The sequence below is a fragment of the Quercus lobata genome, chromosome 5, assembly GCF_001633185.2.
Source record: "Quercus lobata isolate SW786 chromosome 5, ValleyOak3.0 Primary Assembly, whole genome shotgun sequence".
In the NCBI taxonomy this organism is placed as follows: domain Eukaryota; kingdom Viridiplantae; phylum Streptophyta; class Magnoliopsida; order Fagales; family Fagaceae; genus Quercus; species Quercus lobata.
In genome coordinates, this window is record NC_044908.1 from 80,409,521 (window position 1) to 80,424,558 (window position 15,038).

The following is a 15,038-nucleotide window of genomic DNA, read 5'->3' on the forward strand; positions in this document are numbered from 1 at the left end:
AATATTATAATTAAAAATTAAAATGTCTAAATATTATAATCCTTCAAACACAAAGTATAATTACATAAATAAACAAGCAATTTCGAAGTTTTACATTGTAACATTACAAAACAAAGAACCATTCAAAAAAAACACACCATCATCATATAAACATAAATTTTAATCTTTTTAAGTACATAAAGTCATAATGAATCAAATAATAAAAAATTGCAAATAGATTTTTTTGGGCGGGGATAAATTAGGATAAATTTTATTCTAAAGAAACAATAAGGGATCTCAGAGGAACTTGACATTGAGTATCAACAAGAGCCAATTGAAGAATGGAATTGATGATTTACATTTCCATGAAACAAGCAGGATGAGGTCTACTGCATGGTTTTGACTTCTCGGATTGGTTTGGAGGGAGAAGAATGGAGATAGTTGTTGGGGATTGTACGGACCCATGGATCAGTCCATATATAATATATTGGTATTTGAGTCTGTATATAATATATATACAGACTGACCCTTGTTATTGTTAAGCAATGGAATTGAGTTCTGAATTCCTTTCCAATTGGGAGCCATTGATTTCTTCAATCTTAAAGATATTAGAAGCTCCTGATCAGCCCAACTTAGAGATCAAGGCTTTATTTAGATCATCAGTTTTTTTGGGGCCAAGACCTTCAACTACTCTTGGGTATAGGTGCCTATCTGAATGTTCATTTTGTGGCAGATGCTTTTTCAAATTAATAAGAACTAGTCGCAAACCCACACAATGTGTGGGAATATATAAATACCAGTCACTAACCCGTGCTATGCACCGGTAGTTAGCAAAATGTATCATTAAGATCAAGTTTTCAAATCAAAGAATCTCTTAGATTACTATAATTCTGTGAAATCATCTGAATGCGATGATTTTTTTTTTTTTTTTTAAATATTGATAAGACTAATCCCTAAAACTGTAAACACAAATTACAGCTTCATGTAAAGTTCATAACCCAATCACACAACTCTATAGCTGTAAGGAAGGAAACATCAAAAACCTCTTACATATGTGGGTTAGATTTAAATCAAACTACATATATTCCAAGCCTGATAAGCCAACTCAATGGTAGATAATTCAAGGAAAGCTTTTAAGAACCTGAGACCGTGAACTTAATCTCAATAGATTAACAAAACTTTCACCTAATATGACAGGTAATGTAGTGGGTTCATGGATTGTAAATGGATTTTACATATCGATTGTCTGTAAGACATGGAGCATGTACTGTTGTGTGTGCTTATTAGACATTGAGCATGCTCTATCATGTATTCTATAATTGATTAGTAATGTGAGTCAAGCTTGAATTCAAGCTAATGAGTGTCTCTATACTAAACAAAAGGGAGAAAAAAAATTCTACAATAAGAAGTACACCACACAAACCAAAAAAAAAATCTAAAATAAATTGCTACAATCTGGAAGAAGGTAAAAAACCATGTGCTAAATGGAAATTGTATATACTAAGTACGAAGAACATCTCCAAGTATTAGACCTGCAAAATGGACATGGTACAAATTTAAATTCTAGAAAAGGAACAAAACATTGGTTCACACAGCAAAAATTGCCCCACAACAAAGAAGGCTGAACCTGTTCCCAAGCTTGGACCGAGTCTTGGCTGCCCATTGTTATTGGGGCCAAAATTAGCAATTAACACCAATTGCCATAGTATATAGTTAGTTGGCAACGTTTTGAAAGTATATATCAAACTAACATCTCGAGTTTTAGAAACTCGATTTACTCCTCCAAACTCAAGTCTCTAAGGCTCGATTTACGTGGTTTGATTTGGCTTTTTTCCACGTGGCATCCACCTAGAACTTGAGTTCTATCTCGACACTTAGAGCCTCGATTTTTGTGTTATGAGAATTACGTGGTTTATCCACATGGAATCCACTTGGATATTAAGCCTTAGAAACTTGGTTTTCAAAAAGGGAAATCAAGTCTTAGAGATTCGATTTGTAAGCTGTGCTGGATATTAATCCACATGCTTTAGGGCAGCTTCACTCTTGTCCTTAGTCCTCATAAATCTCTGTTGTGGGTCTCTTGGGTACATTCAGGTCCTAGCAGATTCACTCTTGTACTCTCTCCCTCTCTCACTCTCATACAAAACTCACCTCCATTACAAAACTTCAAATCATTCTAACAATGTGTATATTTCAAAGTTAACCAAACCTATATCTTGTTTCTAAACATGTAAAAAAAGGTATTTTCATATCTAGCCCAGTAACATTGAAGCTATTTGCTCGCGATACTTGTCACTGAAGATGTGGGAGGGCCTATTTTTCTTGTTTAGGACCCACAACTACCTACAATCAAGAACAAGGGATCAATATCTACAACTTTCCTACAAAGATAATCGTATGATTAAAACTATAATGTAATCAAGTTACATGGTTAGGTAATGATCACATAATGTATATGAGGTGTATGAAGTAGAGACTTACTTCAGGGACAATGGACCACGCATTGGAGGACCATAAGCACCTACTGGCGGGCCATGCTCAACTCTCGGGCACAAAAATAGGAACTTGGCCCATGCCTAATACTGGACCAACAGCAAGCACCCACCAATCTGACTGGTTGTCTTATCGCTTGCCCTGCATATCTCTCTGTACAACCATGCAAGGCAAGCACTTCCCCAACTGTACCTTCGTGGGTTGCGAAGGTCTTCCAACTGCTGCACCCATATTAGATGCACCCTATCGCCAAATTTGTCCATGAGGATTGTGTCCCCCAGTAGCACTAGGATGTAGGACTGTGCATACTTATGCAACCGATCCTCTTCAGCATTAGGCAGCAATGGAACTGCAACTTGCTCCAAAAGCCGTTTGATAACAATCCTTTAGCCTTGCAGCACCTTTGTATTATCATTTTGAACTAAAAAGCCAAGGAAGTCCTGGCACACACTCGGCCATTCTTTCTGCGTGCTCCTTGTTATAGCCTCGCCATCAACAGGAAGCTCGAGAAGAACCTCCACATCCTGTAATGTGATGGTGACCTCACCATGTGGCATGTGGAAGGTGTGAGTCTCGGGCCGTCATCGCTCCACTAAGACTGTTATCAGCCCATGGACAATCTCTCTACCCGGAGTCTTGAGGAGTCCTTCCAAACCAAGTCCCTTAATTATTTCAACAGCACAGTCATCCACCATTGGCTCTAGATTGGTAAACTCTTCACTATGGTTGCGGCAGGTAAGGGACCCCGGATCCTACACAGAACAGAACCATGGATTAATATATAACATAAGAAGGATACAATTCAGAACATAACAAATGGTTTTAGTGTTGTGTTTTACCTGCCCATTCCAAATAGCATCTGACCAATGTTGGGATTGCAGAGTCAACACCGAATCACCAGTGGGTCCAATGTGCACAACCTCAATCTCTCCAGCATTTGTAGCAGTCATACTGCACAAGAATGATAAGCAGTTAGTTTGAGAAATGAACACAAAATATGCTTATGGAACTAGGTATGATTTAGAGCAACAAAAGCCAGTTTGTACAATGAGAATTCAGTAAAAGATGAAAGAATGAAGAATTTAAATCCTCTCATTATCAAATTCTAACCACACTAACATGAAAACCCAAAAATTGAAAAGGTAGAATATAAAGCCACAACAAATTTGCACAAACTTAAACTCTAGGAAGCAATTCAACAAGCACCTTCTGTGCCCAAGAAAGGCAAAGCACCAATTCTATGTTTTCTTATAATCTACAACAAAAAAACACTACTAAATCTAAATGTTATAAATTTTAGATTTTGATGCATAATAATAATAAAAAATATCATAGCAACCAACAAGAAATGGATATAAATAAATGGGAATGTAAATTAATTTCTAAAAGTATACACTTAAGCAAAGCACTGCCAACTAACTTCCGAACAACTAAATGAAAGAAAATGTCCTAAATTAGCCACACACACAAAACTTCTAATGAATACAAACCAGATCACACAAAACAGTTCATTTCCTCTGTTTTATATGTGGCAAATCCAAAATCTCCAAAGCTAACAGACACACACACACACCAAAGAAAGAGACCTTAGTGCCTTGAGCCCTAGAAAAAATCTGGAAAAATATGCAGTTTGTATTTTCCACCATAATAAATATGAAAATATATATATATATATATATATATATATTGCTCTACACATTTGTTGCCTGCATATGACTTCAAACCAACAAAATTTTGGGTTTTTGATAATTGAAACCTTACATGGAGGATCAATGCCTTCTCTCAGCAAGTTCACACCTACCTAGAATTATCAACACAAGTTCTAATAGATTGTGTTTGAGCTTAAGAAAACTTAGCAAATAAAATCAAATAAAACAACACTACAGAAATATTACATTAATAAACAAAATATCATTTTTGACATTATCAAAATTTACCAAGAATAAAGTCATCAAACTTTCAAAATTTCTTAAAGTTTTTCAGTAACATGGATCCAATTAAACACTAAATCATCAACTTTAACAAACCCTAACATCATCACTGCAAAAAAATGGGTTTAGCCCTTTCCCAAAACAATGCATAGTTCAACATAGAAATTTGAAATTTGCCTAATATCAACAGCTCAACCCACGAACAGAAAAAAGTACAAAAAATAAAATAAAATAAAATAAAATTCAAACCCACAAAACAAAAAAAGCATTTAAGAAACGAATTACCTAGCGTGGGTTTCAATGAAGGTGAGTCTGTGGAACAGGAATTTGGTGGAGGACGAGGATTTGACAAAATGAGAGTGAGGAATTGAGAGTGTCTCTGTGCCTCGGAGGAATTAAGAGTGAGGAATTGACAAGATGAGAGTGGAGGTGCGTAAGAGTGGAGACTGAGTGAGAGTGGAGAGGGTGAGTGAGAGTGGAGGTGTGTGAGAGTGGAGAGGGTGTCTATGAATTATGAATTTTGAATAAACCCTTTATGAAATCGAGTCTCTAAGGGTCGCTTTCCAGGTGGCTTCCACGTGGATAAACCACATCATTCTCAGAACACAAAAATCGACGCTTAAAGGGTTGAGATATAACTCGAGCTTTTAATACTCGAGTTCTAGGTGGATGCCACATGGAAAAAGGCCTAATCAGAACATGGAAACCGAGCTTTTGAGGCTCAATTTACAAGGCCTAAATCGAGTCTTTTAAACTCGAGATGCTAGTTAGTAATATACTTTTGAAACGTTGCCAACTAACTATATACTATGGCAATTGGTGTTAATTGCCAATTTTGGCCCTCTTATTGGTCTCAGCATCAAGCTAAGCCAATTGGAAAGCATCAAGCTGGAACTCCAAAGATCATGGAGCCACTAGCTGAGGTCCCAATTGAATAGCATTGAGGTGAAGGTATCTAATTGTGATGATGTAAAGAGATAAAACAAAAAGGTTGACAGGAACATAAACAAAAATTGTACAAATAATTCAATTTCATGTAATATTCTCACTCAACTCATTGCTAGCTTTCCCACAGTGGAAAGGTTGGCATTTGTAAATGGTGTGATGGAATAAGGTCATCATTCTAACACAAGTTACATTGTTTTTCAGTTAAATTGATTCATTGTGTAGAGAACTTAAAAAGCAAAATTGTACAAATCACATTATCATCTTCATTGGCTTTCATTTGTTGTAGGCTTTTATTCAAAGTTGCAGGCAAGAATTCTCACTTCCCAAGTTGAAACTTGTAGATTTTTCAATATTTTTAGAACTGAAAGTAACGGTTGGTTTATATTAGACAGGGAAGAAATTCATGTTCACAGTTATCCTTTTGCTTTACAAATGTTGACACCAAAATAATAAAGCAATATTTTTGACAGGGGTGATTGGCAGAGAGAGACAAACAAATCAAAGCTTCAGAGAAACAAAATAAACAAACACTGAATTAGAAGGTGAAATCAAGGTGACCTATTTTGGTTGCTAAACAAAAGATTTGATTGCTTCTATTAGATCAGACAATCAAACAAATATACAATAAAACTTGGACGATGCTTAATGTCAACACTATCTTTATAAGCCATGCCTCCAAGCCAAAGCCCCTTTTTCAGTTTGGCTCAGGCATTTTGTCAAACACTTTGAGGGTAAAGGGTTGGCCTATGTTCATTTCTTATACGATGAAGAACTATCAGAGCCTACTGGGAAAAAAAATTCAGAACATAGAGTTTGAAAAAACTTAGAAGAGAGATAAAGATAGACCTGGTGAGGCCAAGTGGCCAACTATGACAATCGAGAAGGCAGCCACACCCACTGCCGGAGATGGACCTGTGGTAGGATTCGCTTAACGGTGGGACTAAGGCAGCCATTCAAGTGGGGTTGTTCTGCCTTGGGGTGTTGGGGGCTGAAACCGTTGCCGGAGAAGATAGATAGTGGACCCTATAAGATTGGGCTCCACAGTAGCTGGGTGGTGGTTGCTGGTCATCTTGCTGGAGAGAGAGGAGTTGCACTCTACAATGTTAGAGAGAGAGAGAGCAGAGGGAGAAGTGGAAGAAAAGGTCTGGTATAAAATCATAAGGAAAAAAAAAAAAAAAAAAAAAAAAACAATTTTCTTAAAAATTAAAATAAAAAAAAAAATGCATACGTGAAAATTTGTAAGCCCTCCAAATCCTACGTGGCACAATCTATGGAAGTAAACTAATTGTCAAACATTTTTTATTATATAGTATTTATAGATTATAAAATATATAAAAAATAATTATCATTTCATGTATTATCTATATTTTTGAAAGATTTTTGTAAGTATCTTTTATCTTTTTATCTCTATAAATATATAACTAAATTTTATAAATTTTAAATTTATTATTTAAATTTCTGAAATAAGGAAATAATCATCTATATATATATATATATATATATAAAACTGAAGCCTCTGCTGGCACCACAATTTTCCACGTCAGCACAATATTTAAAAAATAAAAATAAAAACAAAAACTTTATAATACCTCAAAATCCTAGCAACCTTACCCCTCTCTCAAGTTAAGAAATAAAACCCTAGCAACCTTACCCCTCTCTCAAGTTAAGAAATATAAAGTCATAGTTTCTGCAAACTCTCTCTCTCCAAACGTAAATATCAAATTCAACCCCTTTAATTTCTCTTTATATTTTTTAGGCTTCTATTGAGTTATAGTGAGTTATGCTGATTTTGTTTTTTGTGTATGTATGTATAGATGGTCATAATACTCCAGTATTCCAAGAGAAGTTTGTGTTTTCGTTAATTGAAGGCCTTAGAGAGATAAGTGCTGCAGTTTGGAAAAGCAATACAAAAGACGATTTCATTAGCACCAGAAAGTAATTACTTTGTCTCATATTTTTGTTTTTTGAATTGATTTTGTGTGCTTTTTAGACCCTTTTGGATCAATTTTGTTTAATTGGGTGTTTTTTTTTTTTTTTTTTGATAGGGTCCAATTGGGGAAGGTTCTTTCAAAGGACTACGATGACCGCACTTGATGTCTGTATACTAATAGTGAAGGGTAAGTACTATAAATTACTAACCCTTTTAAATGTATTAGTTAGAATTATTTTCAAATGATTGTACCAATAAAAGTGAATGTGTATAAATTTTGTTTAACTATCTCGTGCATCACACGGGTTAGCGACTAATAATAATAATAACTCTTCACAAAATTACAATGTTTTCTCAACCAAAATTAAAATGAAACTAGAGGAATAAATTAAAGATTTTATAATAATTTATTACTCAAACAATTGGTACACATATTAAAATTCATAGCCATGTAGATTATGTTTTGATATAAACTCAAATTCCTTTTTCCAAAAAAACAAAGTATTAACCCAAACCAAAATTCAACCAAAGTTATAAAAGGGATAGAAAAGACTTTGTAAAAAAAAAACACAATAACAAAAAAAATTTCTTTTCTTTTTCTTATCTTTTTTCTATATAAAAAAAAATAAATAAATAAATAAATAAAAAACCTTCAACCTTAATCAGAGTTATAAGAAGGAACAAAAATCCACAATAAAGTAAAGAGAGAGAAAGAGAGAGAGAGAGAGAGAGTACTCATAGTTTTTTGTTGGAAAAATATGGATTGAAGGGGAGAAATGATATTGAGTTTATACGAAATAAAATTGAAAGAAGAAGAGTCAAAATATAAGAAAGAGAAAATGATTGAGAAAGTGTAATCATAATATAGAAAGCAGTGGGGAAGATTGGAGGAAGTGTAATAATAATGTGGAGTAATAGGGAAAAGAAGAGTTTTTTTTTTTAGAAGAGAGAGAATAAAAGTTTAAGAAGATAAAAGAAAAAGGCAAAAAATAAGTGGATGATGTGGCCGCTGATATGACAAAATAGGAGCGTTGCAACAATAAATGTTAAGCTTGAGTTGTTAGATATACATAGATATAGATGTTCATTTGTTATTGGTAGGTGCCAATAAATTGCTATTCACACCCTAGCAAATATTTAAACGCCAGTTAATTAATTTTAAGTCAAAATAACTTTTACACTAAATTAACAACTAATGCCAAATATAAGTGATTAACCAATTTTCATTGCATGCATATTCAAATAGCAATAAATGAATATAAAGTAATATAAAGTGCAGAGTAAAAGAAGGGAAGCAAACCAAAAATAACATCCGTTGTGTGCTGTAGCTTCTCCAATAATTTTTAACAATCACTCAAGGAATATCACTCAAAGGTAACATGGAGTATTTGGAAAATTACCTCTCAAGATATGGAAATGGTGAGTAGGGAAGAGAGGAAAAAGGCAATAGATTCACTCAAGGAATACGGGTTTTCTCTCTCTCAAAGGATGAGCACAATAAACTCTCACAAAGAATCACAATCTACTCTTTAGGGTTTTCTCTTTAGCTCTCTTGCAAATTGGAATGGGTTGTTTTTTTGGATAAGAATGACATGGATAAGGATAAGAATGTAGTGTTGGAAGTCTGTCCTCAAGCAAGTTGCAACTTGCATAAATACAAATGCTTCCTTTTTTTTGCAGCGTGTCCGCCTTACAACCTAGGATGCAGCTCACAATGGCGACTTGAGCTGCTTAACAACAGCAACCACAGCAGCCAGGGTTCAAGTAAATCTGCCCCAATAAATTGCAATCCCCAAAAGTAAATCAAAATTAAGCAGATTTTTATAAGTAAATTTGGTATGAAATAAAGCCACCATATATGGACTTTATAGGTGCCATAAAATTTAAATATACCAAGAAGATAATATGGTAAAATAATTTTTTTTCTTCTTAGATTGGAATAATGGTTGGCATTGAAGAGGTAATAGAGAAGTCAGTATTTACACTATATGAGATTTTTGGGATAGTGTTCAAAATGAATATGAAACCACAACATGGTGATGTCAATAACACATTCAACCTATCGACCTTGAAGCATTGTAATAGTAACATTGTTAACCGAGCATTTTCTTTGGCAAAGTTTAGAGGACTCTGTATCTAACCCAATCTGCCTTTCAGTAAATGCTGGCTTCCTTGGACAGGGAAGATCAACAATCTCACTTTTAAGCATGGAAATTACAGTAGACACAGTTGGCCTATCTTTGGCAAATTCTTGCACACACAACAAGCCAACATGTATGAATCTCAAAATCTCCATTTCATAACATGGTTCAGATATCATTAGGTCTATTAAGGCCACAATGTTGTCTGCTTTCCACAACTTCCATGCCTAGAAACATAAAAAGAGGATTGAAATTCTTAGCATCAATAATAAAACTAACAAGAAACAAGGATAGGAGGTTGTAAAAGGTAAGGGAATGAGATGAGGATGACTTACATGTCCTAAAAGGCTCATGGTATGCTCATCATGATAAAAGCTAGAGTTTCTTCATCCACTTAGTATCTGTAGTAATAGCACACCAAAGCTAAAGACATTTGATTTCTCTGAAAATCGGCCTTCCATTGCATATTTAGGAGACATATATCCACTAAATTTCAACAACAAAACACATCTAAATCTCATCATCTCAAATATTAGTGTTTAATTGAATTGGCCAAAGTGAAAGGTACTTACTATGTTCCAACGACCCTATTAGTGTTGGCCTGATGTTCATTACTTCTAAAAATTCGTGCCATACCAAAATCTGATATTTTTGGATTTAACTCTTTATCCAACAAGATGTTACTTGCCTTAAGATCTCTATGAATAATTCGTAATCTAGAATCCCTATGAAGGTAGAGTAGACCTCGACCAATTCCTTCAATAATGTTGAAACGTTTTGTCCAATCTAGCAATTTTTCAATGTGTGGATCTAATGAATTTAAACAAAAGAAACAAGAGAAAGAAAGTGAGGATTAAACTTACAATGTGAATGAACATGAAGTTAGCATAAGAAGTTCATTTTTTGGAAGTCATCAGAAAACTACTTCAAGCGAAGTTCCTCAGCATATTGTCCCTTAGCATATTGTTCCTCAGCATCCAAACTTTTGTTTGGCATGTACTCTTAGATCAACATCCTTTCTTCTCCTTCAACGCAACAGCCAAGGAGCCTGACAAGATTCCGATGTTGAAGTTTTGAAATTACTACCACCTCATTCATAAATTCTTCCAACCCTTGTCCAGAGGTTTTGGAAAGTCTTTTTACTACAATTTCTTGCCCATCTAACAATTTTTCCTATAGAGAATCATCAAATCATTAACTAGATACTCAAATTATCAGACAAGAAACATCTAGAAGAGTAACCATTACCCAGTATACGGGACCAAATCCACCTTGCCCAAGCTTGTTAGATTACTGAAAGTTGTTTGTTGCACTTGGCAACTTCTCAAAATTGAATAGCGGTAGCTCTTGGACTTGAACTTGGTTCAGGTTATCTCCAAGCATGTTTTCACTAGGTATTTTTTTATGTGCTCCCCCTTTGTTGAACAATAAGATCCCCTTTGCTTTCTTCTTCCTTGTTAATTTCCACTACAGTTGTGAGTAATCTCTAATACGTAGCACCATTTCAAAGTCCATCGTGTTAATTTTAGTCAAGATATTACCTTTATGTTTAGTCATCCACCTCCGCAATATGTAAGTGCAGAATGAAATGGAAACTATTCCTATGATCACTGTGATTGTGACAATTTTTTTCACATCGATCTTTGTATCTGTAAAGCAAATGTTAGGAATTTCTAGTATTGGCAAATGCCATGTCAGATTTTTCTTTGTCATTGCAAAATCTCATTGTATTTAATTTTAATTTAAGCTGTATTTTAATTGGAGACAAGCGAAACAGAAGTTGAAGTTGGAATTGCAGAGGCCAAAATTTCATTTAGGCGAAAATTTTTGAGTGAATTGCCAATTTTAGAAATTTGTTAGGCAGCGAGTTTCACCTTAAACTCAACTGAATTTCAATCAAGTGAGTTTCAGCACTTGAGAAAAAACAGTTACAAAATATATAAATATTTTGTACTAGGATATGATGTACGATTAATTCTCTGAAATTTATTGAATATAATTTGTTCTACTTAAAAATAGAACTATTTCTAAAAGTATTTTCCATTTCTCTATTTCTATAAATATATCATTCTATTATTTTTGGTTTTTTTTGGGGAAAAAATTGGGTGTGTTTGATTAATATTATTCTATTTTCAAGTGATCTATATTCTTCAAGTTTTTTGTTATAGTGTATTATTTTTTCCCTTTTTTTCTATTACTAAAATTTTTAAGTTTCAAATTAATTATTTAAATTTCTCATTCTCTTAATGAGATTATCATGGTAATCAAATGTCATCACAAATTTACAATTGATATTACTCAAATAATTGGTAGGCACATTTAAATACATAGTCATGTAGATTGTATTTTGCTATAAACTTAAATTCTCACTTCCAAAATGTCTAAGAATTAACTCAAACCAAACCTATATGAGGGAAAGAGAATACATATGATGTGGAACTTAAAAAAAAACACATCAACAAAATGCATCAACCCAAAGCAGAGATGTTAGGACATATGTTATTCACTTGTTAGGAACATATATCACTATTTTATGTAATTGGCTAATCTTTTGACAAAACGCACTTTACTTGTGTTTGGGTAGATCTATGATGTGTTTAATACTTCAAGAAACTGTGTTTCAAGATCAAGTGTTGAAGGCATGCAAGTCTGTCCAAGATTCAACCTGAAGAAGTGCTGTTCATTAAAGCTCGACAGCTAGCTATCTATCGAGCTTAAGAAGTTGTTCCAGCCCTGTGGCTCGACAGCATCTCGACAAACAGGTATCTGTCGAGTTTTATGAAAAACAGAATTCCAGTTCTGTTTTGACTCCGATTCAGTTTTATGTATTTGGGCTTTCTTTTCTCACAACCCTAGACATATAAAAGGATTATTTTAAGGGTCATCAAAGAGTTCACAAGTTGCATAAGTGTTGAGCAAAGTTTGTTCAAGCAAATTGTGACTGGAGACAAAGTTTTGCCCTAGTTCATCATTATTGAAGAAGTTGCTGCGTATATGCACTGTAAGGTTTTGTGACCAAGCATCTTCTTTATCTTCATCGTATGGATGAATTGAAGAACTTTGCAACCAACAACCTTCTCTAGTTGGTGATTGAAGTCACATAATGGGATCCGCACAATTGATTAGTCACCTACTTGGGAGCCGTGTATCAAAAGGAGAAATTGTTACTATAGAACAAGTCCAATTGGGTATTGGGGTAAGGGTTCAATTGTAGGTTGGTATAAAGTACTGAGATTCCTTTACTTGTAACCACTTGTTATGATAATAGTGGAATTTCGGGAGTGGTGACCTGAAAATCACCCGGTGGAGGTTTTTGCTATTAAGTTTTCCCCATTAGTAAACAAATCACTGTGTCAAATTTATTTTATGCTGCATACTTAGTTTATTGATGATTTATTTGTGCTACCGCGCGTTTGCATGTTAGTTAATTTAATTAATTCACTTGGTTAAATTAATTGATTAATTTATCACAAGGGGTCAATTTGTTTTTGGCCTATCAAGAGATACAAAAAATACAAAAATTCATCAATCTAAAGTTGAGTTGCAAGATATAATAAATCAGAGAGAGAGAGGGGGGTAATAACCTGTTTTTGGGGAAAGAATATATGAGAAATGGCAAAATTAAATAAAAGAAGATGAGTAAAAGAATTATCAAAAGAAAATGTAACAAATTATCCAAGTTATGCTACATAATAGAATAAAATTAACAATCAAAGAAATTAAAATATAACCAAATATCATCAACCCAAAGTAGAGTTCAACACAAAAATTCATCAACATAAATAATTAGAAGTGCAATAAAGAATTAAAAATCCACCAAAAAAAAAAAAAAATATATATATATATATATAGAGAGAGAGAGAGAGAGAGAGAGAGAGAGAGAGTATTCATCTTTTTCTGTGGAAAAAATATGGATTTAGTGGAAGGAAGAAAAACATATTTTTATAATAGATAAAATGGGGAGAAAAAGAGTCAAAATAAAATAAAGATAAAGGGATGGAGGAATTGTAAGGTTAAGATATAAAGTAGGGAGGAGATAAAAAGGTAAAAGTGGGGGAATAGTTGATGGAATTATAATTGTAAGTTGAAAAATTAATAAGGAGGAAAATAATTAAAAATGAGAGAAAATGTTAGAAATAGGTTGGTGATATGGCTCAACAAGAGTATAACAATAATAAATGCTACGTTTTAACTTATATGTATATGTATATATATATATATATATATATATAGATGAATGTTCCCATCTGATTACTCGTCTTTGGTATCTCATAAAGCCCATGAATTCATACCCTAACGGCTTGTTTGGAAGTTTAGAGAGGGAGGAGAGTAGAGGGAAATGGTTCCCCTCCACCTTGTTTGGATTTTTTTAAAATTAGTAAGGGGGAATGGAGTAATTAGTCATTCCCTTATTTGGATGTTTTAAAAATTAGGATGGAGAGGAGAGGAAATGATTAAAATAGACAAATTTACCTCTATTTGAAAATGAACTTGCAACATTGGTTTATTATTAATTTAGAAATGGTAAATTAGGAAATTTCTCTAGTCAATAATTTATCTACTCTACTCTCCCTCCAAATCTCTCCAATTTTGGGGAATTAAAAATTGGGGGTTAAAGGTGGTTGAAACCCTTCCAAACCCTTCCAAACTCCTCCCCCTCCTTCCTTAAAAGATTTCCAAACAAGATAATTAAATTACTCTCTCTCCCTCTACTCTACTCCCTCTCCTTTTTTAAACTTCCAAACAAGCCATAAATTTTATGAGAGAGAGAGAGAGAGAGAGAGAAGAGCAACCAACCTAAGTGAAAAATCGCAATAAGCAAATCAAAAATAAACCCTGACCCCACAAGGAGAGTTATTGGAATTCACATTTACAGGTTTGGAGGCCAATTTAAAGGCTTCATTAAACTTGATTCTCATAAAAAAAAAAAAAATATATATATATATATATATATTTTAAAAAAGAAGAACCTAAAGTAGATCCTAAGTGATACCTACCATAATGGGACCCAAATTTGACCAGAAAAAAATTAAAAACAACTAAAATCAAAGATTGTTGTATCCAAGGGTGGCTTAATGGTTCCAATTCATTAGCAAGCTCAATAGGAGCAATGGGTTCTCCAATTTGGAAGGCATTTGAAATCCCATTTTGAAACTACACATTTTCACAGTATAACTTTTTAAATCTCACCTTTTATAGGTTAAACGTTTTTAAATAAACAACTTTCAAAAAGGTTTAGGATAGATTTGAAAATATTGTAATATAATAGCTATTCTTTAGGATTCTTTTTTTTTAAGAGATTTTCTTTAGAAATTATTGTTCTGTTATTTGATTGTGTTTTCTTTACATAAAATTTTAATTGTGAATAATAGATATTCGTTATCAAAAATCCTATAATATCTATTCTGTAAACTACTTAATACCCCCTTAAAATAAACTCTTGAAACACCCATTAGCTGTTGCTCCCCATCCCTCAAATTTTTTTTTTTTGGTGACTCTCTCTCTCTCTCTCTCTCTCTCTCTCTCTCTCTCTCTCTCTCTCTCTCTCTCTCTCTCTCTCTCTCTCTCTCTCTCTCTCTCTCTCTCTCTCTCTCTCTCTCTCTGTTTTCTGCCATA

At 33.7% G+C, this 15,038-nt stretch overlaps 1 protein-coding gene across 2 annotated transcripts; it reads right to left on the bottom strand.

Annotated features, from left to right (window-relative positions):
• Positions 1 to 1,713: 1,713 nt before the first annotated feature.
• LOC115988629 lies at positions 1,714 to 8,838 on the bottom strand. Of its 2 annotated transcripts, none has more exons than XM_031112207.1 (5): positions 8,682 to 8,838; positions 6,198 to 6,424; positions 3,312 to 3,423; positions 2,461 to 3,224; positions 1,714 to 2,322 (listed from the first exon to the last, which is right to left on the bottom strand). In XM_031112207.1, exons 2-4 carry the CDS (start codon positions 6,302 to 6,304, stop codon positions 3,054 to 3,056), a joined length of 390 nt encoding a protein of 129 aa, XP_030968067.1. In that variant the 5' UTR covers positions 6,305 to 6,424; positions 8,682 to 8,838; the 3' UTR covers positions 1,714 to 2,322; positions 2,461 to 3,053. The 2 variants fall into 2 exon arrangements, with proteins under 2 accessions (XP_030968067.1, XP_030968066.1); XM_031112206.1 differs by having other exon boundaries at positions 8,582 to 8,838.
• Positions 8,839 to 15,038: the final 6,200 nt, after the last annotated feature.

Coding starts and splice junctions, on each gene's coding strand:
- LOC115988629 (XM_031112207.1), bottom strand. CDS start 6,304: ATGGCTGCCTTAGTCCCACCGTTAAGCGAATCCTACCACAGGTCCATC. Junction 3,424..6,197: donor TGGCCACTTGGCCTCACCAG/GTCTATCTTTAT, acceptor ATTCTTGTGCAG/TATGACTGCTACAAATGCTG. Junction 3,225..3,311: donor ATGCTATTTGGAATGGGCAG/GTAAAACACAAC, acceptor TGTTCTGTGTAG/GATCCGGGGTCCCTTACCTG.